A 10,467-nucleotide genomic window follows, 5' to 3' on the forward strand; every position below is an offset into this window, starting at 1 on the left:
AGGTATGGCCATCCCCTCGAAAACCTCACAATAGATCGAGTGAAATGGCAACGAAGAGCACATCTGCGTGGCCTGCCCAAAGCCTTCCTGACCCAAGTCACTTCCACCTCTTAGCAGCGTGCACCAGGATAATGTTCCCCATCATAAGGAAAGAATGGCAAGTATGTAATTACTGGCTTAGCCCTGCTGCACACTGCGTACCTCCTGCCTACCTGTCTTCCGGAGATGGAGGCTGTAAGCAGAAATGAAACCAAGTTCTCCTGTACCTTAAAAAAAATATGATGAGTGTTTCCCACTAAAGGGGACCCAATACTTTTACAACCCAGTCTTTTACTGTTGTTGTTATTACTACTACCGGACATTTACATTGAAATATATTCATTTCAGAGCTGAGGAAAACGTATTTCCTTTGTTAAAAATTATTAAATACAACCAGACTATACCAAACATTTGTTTCAAGGCAAAACAGACTATAGATCTAGTACAGAGAAGCACAATCTGCATTCCAGATGAAGGATAAGAAAAGAAGGCATGCCACTCGCAAACTGAAAAAGAAAAAAGGAATCAACAAACCAAACAGAGAAGGACATCCAGAAGTAAAAGGCCATTCTCCCAAACAAAACTAAAGGACTACTTCCCCTCAATACCATTACCCCAGCCCTAGGAGAGCAGTACTACCAAGTGGGCCAGGCAGTGCATTCCAGCTCTGGTTACTTCCTGCCCTACACTGTGGGTCTAATCATACCATCTCCACCCCTCCCTCCGGTTGGATTACTTCCAAGCTATTTTACATCAAGTCCAGGACAATATGAAGAAATCCAATATTTATTCATCTGTGACTACGACATGACAAAGACACGTTCACTCAGCACCTCCCAGCATGTGTACAACACCTGCGTTACAGTTTGTGGGGTTTACACTCGGCTATCGTTTGCCTTCCACCAGCTTAACATTTTCAGCACCCTCTCTGATAAAGAAAATACCAAACATCGATGCAGAAACGTCACTGAAAACAGTCCACTTTAAAACAAGGCCTACACATCTGAAATAAATCGCATGAATAAATATCCCACTTGTTTAGTCTTGGCCTCGAAAACAAAAAAGAAGAAGGAGTGATCCCTAACCTTGTGATGAGATGATTTGCTGCAGCTGGCAGAGATATCCTCTTAGGATGTTCGGGCTGTTTTGCTGGAGCTCTGTGATCTAGGCAGAGAAGCTCTGAGAGACATTCAGCAAAATAAATGAGGGAGTTATGGACAACACATTGCCCAGTGGGTTTGAACTTTGTCTTTATTGCAGAGAATTCCTGTCTCAGTACACTGCAGGTACAGCGTGCAAGTTAAGAGTTAAACAATGTCATTTTCCTGTCCTAGTGTCCTACAATAAACTAGGGAATACTAGGAAAACATCTGGAAAAAAAAAACCTTGAGAGGTTTCATAGATCATCCCCTTCTCCTGAGATTTGAAAGACCTTAGTTCTACCCTCTCCCATCAGATGACTTTGAAAATAAATTAAGCAACGTCCCCCAAAAGAATTTGTACAGTCATCTTCAGTCTGCAGAGGTCCAAAAATTGATCCTACAATGTCTCAATAAACATCAGCAAAACAAGGTTGTTATCAGTGGGCTGGAATCCATTATGCAGGTATTCATACCTCCACTGGCATATTTTGGGGAGCTGTAAATCATGAACGATTACCATATCAGCACCCTCCAAGTGTATCTCTACAATCTGTTTTGGTTATTCCTACAGTTTGAAAGCCTGTCCCCGCACCCAGTGGCTAACCTAAATATCTGTGGTTGCCATTTCAGCCCCCAGCTGCTTCTCCTACTCACCACAGATAGGGCAAGCTGACGAAACTCTGCAGCTACCTTTGAAAACATCTTTCTCCAGGTCAGGACTTCACTGTTCCCTGACTTAAAGGCAATCCTAATAGTTTTTTTTAGGGGAAGCTGGGAAGACCACAGACTACCCCATATCCTAGTGCTCCTTGGCAGCGGATTTTTTGGATGTTAACAGCACATTCTGGGATCAAACATAGCCACATTTTCCAAAAACAAACAAAAAATGCCACAATCGCTCCAGTTTTATTGCTGAAGCTATAAGCTTTTAGGTTCAAAGTACTGAAGACGATAAAAACTAACGTGACCCAGCTACCAAGCCTGACAGCTTGCAGACAGTGCCAGGATGTCAGAGCTGGCTCCCACTTGCACCTGCAGGTAACTTGAAGCTGTTTTATAGGTTACCTCCTGGTGTATGATGAAACACAAGTTGTACAGAACCATTCCAGAGCTAAACAATCTCATTTTTCAACCTTCATGCAGGGGTTATCTTTCCAGACCTTATCATCTTCTTTACAGACCCTTTTACCTCGCCATAACTTACTCAGAGCATGACAATATCATGAACTGAACCAGGCACATTCAGCTGGAGACCTACCATTTCCCAGCAGAACAGGAAAACTGCTTCATTACCATATTTACAACTCTTTTACATATTCCAGTATGACAAGTGAATTTTCGCAGCAGCGGTGCTGCTGATTCATGACGATTTAGGAAGCACTACAACCCCCAGATACTCTCTCACGGAACTGCTGCCTAGCCAGCTGTGAATTCTGTGTAAAGTAATATTCCTAAACACAATTTGAATCCCATCTACACTAAAATGCATTGTATAGATTTCACACCACTTGAATTTGTCACGAGCATACAATCCGTGTGTTTAGTAAGAGCATTATCTCAGCACACAGAAGTGAAAACACCAAAGGCTTTGTGACCCAGGAGAGACTGCTCTGAATGCTCTTCTTTTGTCCCTCCATGAGGAGAAGTTGACCATACCCATGTCCTGCCTGTTTCTAAACGTTGCGAGTGGACGCGCTCCACCCCTTTTCAGTGCTCTGCAACTTTTCCCCTCCCTGCAGGCTCTCGGTTCCCTAAATGCTGTAGGACACACTCCATCAGGCCCAGCCAATCTGAAGACATTTAAGTCATCTGTAAGCTTTTTCTCTGCTTAAACTGAGTTCAAAGTAGAGGAAGGTTTTCCAGTACAGAAAGTGAAGATCGTAATAAAATTCAACATTTGCAGGGTAACAGAGTTGCCCCACTGAGTTTTTAAAGACCACCTCATGTGAATACTGATTAATCCCTCGATGACGGATGGGGCACTGCAACACAATGGCCAAACACTCCTTTCTGCTGAGAGGCTGGAGACTTGCAGTAAGCTTTGCCATAAGTGCACCAGTCACTCTGTGGAGAACAATAATCTCTGTGCCCATCATAACACCACACACCTCCACGGCAGGCTCAGCCCTTTATTTACAAGAGAGTTTGTCATCCTTCTTGTGCGATGAGCAAGTTCCAGAGCACAATGGTCACTGTCACATGCTCCGGGTGCTGCAACTATGGCCTGAGAGCCACAGCGATCCAGGAACGCAGCCTGTGCCACGCTAAGCCTCTGTCCCCTGTCAGTCCTTCTTGGCCATGCCATTATCCCCCAACACTGCCTACCTGAACACAGAATAGCTGTTCAAAACAGATTTCCATGCGAAGTTCATTCAAAATACTTCACTTCTTCCTAAAACCAAAGACTTGAATTAAAGGCAACATCATAAACACACACTAGGTGCACGTACCTTTGCTTACTGAGAGCCACCAACATCACACCACGAAGCTGAAATGCTGCTTTTAAGGTGGAAGATAAGGCTACAAAACCACCACATTTGAAGGGATCACAAGATTCAAGGAAGGAACCAAGGAAAAAAAAAAAAAAAAGGAAGAAAAATAGGCTAGCATTTTTGCTGGAATGACACTAAGTCCTAGAACTTTGGTAGCTCTGGGTGAGCCCCCTAGAGTACAAGAGCCCTGGAGGCACAGGGTCACACACTGCAAAAAAAAAATGGTTTTGATCATCACTTACTGTATAAAACCTCAGTTATGTCTGGATGCACTGGTTCAAAGGATTTTTGTTAAGCCAGACCTTGGGAGTGCAACTATTTCAGATTAGTCATTTTAGGGAACTGCATACAGCAACACTTTACAAAGTCTTTTTGCTGCCTAATTACAGAAAGGTCTAAGAAGTATAAAGTATTAAAATTCTTCTCTTTGCCAGACACTTCTGAAGCCCAGCTAGAGGTGGCAGGAACTGAAAAAAGTTAAGCACGCTTTAATCAAAAAATTCCAATTTAGGGTAACACAGCCTGATTGCTAAAATATATGATTAATTTAACCGACAGACTTCCCTTCCTGCTTGCTGCTGTGCTAATGGCCTTGACTCAACCGAAATTTTTTAGGTCTGCACACTGTTTGCACACCATGCATGGGATGGTGGGTGCTTAGCTGCTATCAGGCTCTATCTAAATCCACTCCCAAAAATGTAAATTTATCTCCTGACCATACAATAACTCATTAAAGTTTGGCACATTCTAACAGGAACACACCACCTTGCAGAGCACAAGTTAAACAACAGCCTGGCATTCGTGAAGGATTCTGAGCAGAACCACGTTTCTGCCAACTTCGCTGCCTTGCATCAAATCTGACAAGTGAGGAGAAGCCGCGCTTCCACTGCCCGTACGGAAACGAAAGGCCCGTACTGCCGAGCTGCTATCGTGGTCACTACAGAAGCCACACTGGCACAGCTACTTACACTGCAGAGCAAAACCTAAACCACCCTTGCCTCATCGAAAAAGCCTTTAATTCCAAATAAATTCGAAAAAAAATCCCAAAGAAACTCCCCGCTACACAGATTGCCTCACCAAGTGAGGAACTCAGTAACTATGACCTTGCTCTGTTTAAGTTACAGCAACAACCGCCCCGTGTTTGTGTTTTTCCAAAGCCAAGAAAAAGCTGTACCCATGCACGAAGCAGCAGCGTTCTGCTGGAGAGAGGTGCTTCATGTTTTAGCTCTGCTTAACATAACCAGCTCTTTTCCAATCTGCTCAGGCAAATGAATAAAGCATGCCCTGAAGTACTCTTCACAACCAAACCAATTCAGCAGCCACATAGCTAACTTCAAACATCCTGTAACAAAACATTAAAGGAAAACAGCTACTTCTAACTCTTGATTCAATAGTTTTTGTTCAATAAAGTTTTTTTTCTTTAGTGAAGACAAGAACTTCACTGACATCTCACACTGAGAAAACTCACAGATCCAACCACAGTATTTTTCTTTATTAAAAAAATCCACACTCCTTGAAATGTTTTCAGCATTTTGTAAAAATGCTAGCAAAGATTATTTTTCTTTAGTGACTTGATTTCCTAGTTTAAAAGATGAAAATCAGGAGGCACTAACACCAAGTACAAAGCACTCACATCTGTGAGCCGAGGTGACCGTAACCTGCAAAAACATTCTCAAAGTAACGTGTTTTTTCTAGTAACTCACAAAGCGTCCACTTACACTTGGCTTGTGATACTCATCACATCTGCATGCTCCTCTTTCTTATTTCAGAGACATTTGTAGAAACAAAAAGGGACTTTTTTTTTTTAAATGCCATCTGTTCCCTGCATATTTTCACTTCAAGTCCTAGTATAATATCTACAATGGAAACTTCTGTGTCACATAGGATTAAGACTACAAACCAGATGTATAAAATATGCAGAGGTTGTGCTTCCTTACAAATAGCTGTAAAAAACAAACGAGGAAACTATCACGTAAAGCTTTTCTGTTCTAAACACAAAACTTTAAAAAGTTCTTTTATGGTAGTTTTCTCCAGAAATGCTCCGAACTAATGCAAAAGGAAGAACCGCCCTTCTGAAATTCAGTAATTTTATTTCCTCTTTCCAGGGCTCCACACCTGCTTCTTTCCTGAGTCAGAGACTGGAAGTTTGGAACGCCAGACTCCAAATGCATGAGCACAGGGAACCTTTCGCTCGAAATACCACCCGTATATTCATTCACGAAGTAACATTTGCACAAAGCCTTCTTCATAAACACCTCAGCTCTTTACAGCAGCAACGTAACTCCCCGGCAAACTCATCCGTGATGGCTCTTCAATTATCTCAGGTGTTTTCTCACCTCCGTGCCTCCCGCCCCCTCTGCTGTTTACATACCTCACGCAGCCACTTCCAACCTTCCCGAATATTATCGGCATTACTAACACTTGTGTCACTCGCACCTTGGGGGCTGGGAAGGAAGCGCTGACTTACCTGGTCGCGTTAACATAAAACGATTTTGCAGCAGTGCTTTTAAAAGCTTCTGCCATCGCTTACAAGGATTTCAACAGCGACTGCTCGGCAAGAGCCGTTTACGAACTCCCGGCTCGTACAGACAGCATGGAACTGCTGAAGTTGCTCCAATATAGCTCGTTATTAAACCGAACTCAGTTTAAAGCCTTAAATAAATGTCTGAAAAGCCAAGTGAGAGCGCAGCTGGTCTAACCGAGCCTAAACACTGCTGTTTACGTGAAACCACCAGGACTTCAGGCTACCTGGGCGCGCAGCAGCCTCCCAGAAATAACTCTGAGGGCGGAATATGGGAAGCGAAGCCCCCTCCTGCTCGCTCCTGGCACCTGACGCCTTCCCCAGCCCGCAGCGAGCCGGGGACACCCGGCCCGGGCTGCCCGGAGCACGCGGCTGGCTGCAGGCAGCCGGGAGGGGGACAGGGACACACAAACCCCATCCACCAACCCTACAGGAATCCCGTGGGCAGCCCGATGACCCCTGTTTTTTTTCCCTCCCCCCCCCTCCAAGCACGGCTCGCCCAGTTTCGTTTCCAACTCGCCACCACCGCAGCCCGGGGCGCTCCGCCCCGCAGCAAGCCCCGAGCCCGGCCCCACGGGGACTTTACCCCCCCCATAACCCCCCCCAAACCCCACAGCCCCCTCACTGCCCGCCGGGACCCACCCCCACAGCACGGCCCGGTCAGAAGAAGGAGGGGGGGGGGCACGGCCACAGGCCAGGGACGTGTCAGGCGCCGCAAACTTTCCGGCCGAGCAGGAAACAATAACCACGGAGCCTCGGCCCTGCCACGGCCCTGCCCGGCGGGGAGCTGAGGGCCGGGGGACGGAGCCCAGGGGGGTCCCGGAGCCGCCCCCCCCCCCCGCCCTCCCTCCCCGCCTCGCCTCACCTCAGGCCCGCTCCCCGCCACCTCCCGGCCCACGGGAGGCCGAGCCCGGCCCGCTCCGAGGGGGGCGCGGAGGGGTCGGGCAGGGGCTGGGGGAAGGAGCCGGGGGTGCGAGGGGTCTGTGGGGGCGGTGGGAGGAGGGGGGGGTCGGGCTGGCGGCGCACTCACCGGCCGGGCCCCTCTCGCTGCCTGCTGCGGCCCCAGAACCATAACAAAGCTCTGCCCAAAATGGCTGCCCGGCCCTGCCCGGCCGGGGGCCGGAGGGGGCGGGGCTTTCTAGAGCAAGGGGGCGTGGCCAGCGAGGCGGAAGGGACACGCCCACTCCCCACCCCCTCCCGGCTCTCCTCCGCTGGCCACGCTTTGAGAGCCTCCCGCCGCTCCCAGCGGGGAACTACGAGCCCCACAATGCACCGCGGCCGCGCGGCATGCTGGGGGGTGTAGTCCCCGCCCGCCGCGGGTGTGGACAAAATGTCGGCCCCGTGAGGGCGGCCGCTGCCCCGCTCCCTCCTCCTCCTCCTCCTCCGCCTCCCTCCCTCCCTCCTGCCACGCACGGCCGGGCCCGTCCCCGCCCGGCGGAACCAAGCGCCCCGTGCCCGTTGCCGGCCGGAGCTGAGCCCCGTTGGAGCGGGAGATCCCGCAGGATATCCGGCGGCTGAAGCGGGGCGTGCGGGATGGGGCAGCGCCTGAGGGGCGGCTTCCACAACCACCGTCAGCTTCAGCGGGCCCTGCTCCTGTAGGGTCCCCACAGAACAGCCATGTTTCGCCTCACGCAGCGGTGCTGCTTCCACACGCCCTTCGGGGTAAGTTTCTGAAGCTTGCTTTGCTCTCTCTTCAAAATATCGAAGCGCCTGGCTGGACCGCTGGGGAAAAATGTGACTTACAAGTTGGAGTAGCCGCGCGTTTGTCACATTTTCCAAGCAAATTCCTAATTTTAGGATGGCTCTGGCCAAAGCTAACTGTTTGATAATAAAACTTTGGTGTCTAAATTCTCCTATTCTTTTTACAGAGTATTGAGGGGATGGTAGCAATTCTCTGTGGTCACGTTGTCCTATTTCTGCAATCATTTCATATTCTTTTCTGAAAAGGCCTGCTATGTGTTAAATTAAAAATGCTTAAAGAACGCTTGTATAGGTGGAAGAATAAGTGGATATACAAACCTTTCACTTTGAGTAAGGTCTGTGTGCTCACAGCAAAGGGCCTAGTGGCTCTTTGTCAGCTACTTGTGCAAGCTGTAGCAGCTTCATCTGTTAAATTAAAAATGTTTGAAAGCCAGGAGGAAGGGCAGCTGTGATGTGTTCCGAACAGGAAAAGTACTCAGCACAGTATTTCTTAGGTACTAACTGTAGTTGCGTATATCATAAGGTGTTCAGAACAAATTTTATAATTCAGAACAAATTTTATTATTGCAGCTCCAGAAGTTAACCGGTCCCAGATTCCTACTGCATGGAAAGAATAAGACAACTCGCTCTTCTCCTAGCCTCTTTCCGCAGAGGGATTCTTGTCTTCTCTCCAGATGTCCAAGCCTCAGCAGAGCATCAGTGTATGCAGTCAAGCTCCAGGCTTTTCACACCTCTCTTCCTCTCCTAAAGAAAAAGCCCCCCCAAGAATCTGAGACCCAAGACTTGGGCCGGTTTCGACAAAGTATGAAATCACTGAAGGATTCTCCAAAGCCAGCCCTTTACTTAAGCCTGGCGGGGCTGATTCCGTTTGTTTCTGTGCCGCTGTCGATGGTCATCCAAGGGACCTACCACCCAGAGCTGGCGTTCGCTCAGCTTACCTACGGTGCTGTCATTGTCTCTTTCCTAGGAGGAATGAGGTGGGGGTTTGCTGTCCCGGAAAACAGCCCAGCCAAGCCAGACTGGATGAACCTGGCTAACAGTATGGTGCCTCCTCTAATTGCCTGGCAAGCCTTGCTTTTTAAAGATATCACTGATGGTGCAATAATGCTGATAATGGGCTTAGGGATAGCACTGCATTATGACCTTTCCCTTCTTCCTACTTATCCTAGTTGGTTTAAAGGACTGAGAATAGTGGCAACGCTGGTGGCAGCATTATCACTGTTAGCTACTGTAGCACTGAAAGCTTACTCAGAGAAGAACCTAATCATCAGCAGAAATGGATGGCAGGACCCAAAACAATAAAGCAAGAGGGAAAAGCTGTTTATCTGCTAATAAGGTATTTGTATGGAGGTCCAGGGAAAGTAAAGACTTAATCATGCTTATGTCATAAAATGGCATTAATCGAGATGCTTATTTTGAAGCAAGTAAGTTCATAGCAAATTAGGAAGGAAGGATTACAAATACTGATCATTTCCAAGGCAGGCATGAATCTGCTGTTGCCTGTAGAACAAAGCATCACTCTTCAGTGAGGTAAGATGTCACTGTCATATGAATTTAATATGGAGATCCATGTAATACAGGTATGAAGTGCTCTATTCTGAATGATTAAAGTACTTGGTTTAACTATAACATGTGCTACTGTTCTGTGGTAGGGAAAACACCCATAGAGTCATAAATGCGTTCCAAACAAGGCGAATGAAGTAAGTTTAGCATTTAAAGAAATGCAGTTGTGCAGAAATACACCTTCAATTCCTACTTTGTGGAAATACAAGAAAAAAGAGAGACAAAACTTCCCTACCTTATTTCAACTGAGATGTTTTAAATGCTGTGTGACTGAGCACTAGTCAGATAAGAAGGGACATGCAAGGCACAGGCAAGGTTTGTTTGCAGTGGCAAGTCAAGGTCAGCATTTCCCTAAAATGTCATTCAGATGCTATGATTTAGTAGGGACAGCTAGAGGGGAAAACTACCTTCAAGCACCACAAGAGATGAAAGGTGAGCTTACTAGTTAAAGGAGAGCTGGCCCTTCTGTTTCTAGATTTTGTTTGGACTGAGGGTTACTTAAGTGAGGAAGCTGCACGCAGTCATGAGGAACCATCATATTTCTCCTGTCAGGTGATGCTTGGTATGATACGACACAAGGACTCTTGCTAGTACTAAGGGATCAGCTGATACAATTGACAAAAGTTTGCATGTCTTCCCTCCTCAACTCCAGTTTTATTTGAACAACCTGGGCAGGTACAAACAGAATTGTACCCTGTGAACCCTTTGTGATTGACTGATTATTGAAAAAGACTGCAGGAGCGTATTCTCTTCCTAACATCATTTAGGGGAAAAATCAACAGCAGGAGTCATGCTCATTTCCTTTTCCAGCCGCAACTACCTCAAGAAGAAAAATATACCCTCTGTGAATTTATTTCCTGTAGCTTTTTTATCCTACATATTAAGTACAGTGTAAGATACAAGAAAAAAACTGAAATGTGACATCCGTACATGCTCTTAGGACCGATTTAGTTAATCCTCATAGCTGTCTTAGAACACCCTTCTTCAGAGGTGTTCAATGAAGAATGAA

The 10,467-nt window shown here is 46.9% G+C and overlaps 2 protein-coding genes across 2 annotated transcripts in view; one reads left to right on the forward strand and one right to left on the reverse strand.

Annotated features, from left to right (window-relative positions):
- GPBP1L1 (GC-rich promoter binding protein 1 like 1) overlaps positions 1-7,361 on the reverse strand; it is a 32,007-nt gene extending 24,646 nt beyond the window's left edge. Inside the window, exon 1 of the mRNA XM_084528010.1 lies at positions 7,225-7,361. The gene's annotated coding sequence lies outside the window, so the exon portion shown is untranslated. The remainder of the gene's footprint in view (positions 1-7,224) is intronic.
- A 306-nt stretch (positions 7,362-7,667) lies between these two features.
- On the forward strand, positions 7,668-9,524 carry TMEM69 (transmembrane protein 69). The gene is made up of 2 exons (XM_084528011.1): positions 7,668-7,856; positions 8,466-9,524. The coding sequence occupies exons 1-2, from the start codon at positions 7,812-7,814 to the stop codon at positions 9,195-9,197; spliced, it is 777 nt and encodes a 258-aa protein (XP_084384137.1). The 5' UTR covers positions 7,668-7,811; the 3' UTR covers positions 9,198-9,524.
- The last annotated feature ends 943 nt before the right edge of the window (positions 9,525-10,467 follow it).

This window comes from Aythya ferina, assembly GCF_964211825.1.
Source record: "Aythya ferina genome assembly, chromosome: 8".
In the NCBI taxonomy this organism is placed as follows: Eukaryota; Metazoa; Chordata; class Aves; order Anseriformes; family Anatidae; genus Aythya; species Aythya ferina.

Coding starts and splice junctions, on each gene's coding strand:
- TMEM69 (XM_084528011.1), top strand. CDS start 7,812: ATGTTTCGCCTCACGCAGCGGTGCTGCTTCCACACGCCCTTCGGG. Junction 7,857..8,465: donor GCTTCCACACGCCCTTCGGG/GTAAGTTTCTGA, acceptor TTATTATTGCAG/CTCCAGAAGTTAACCGGTCC.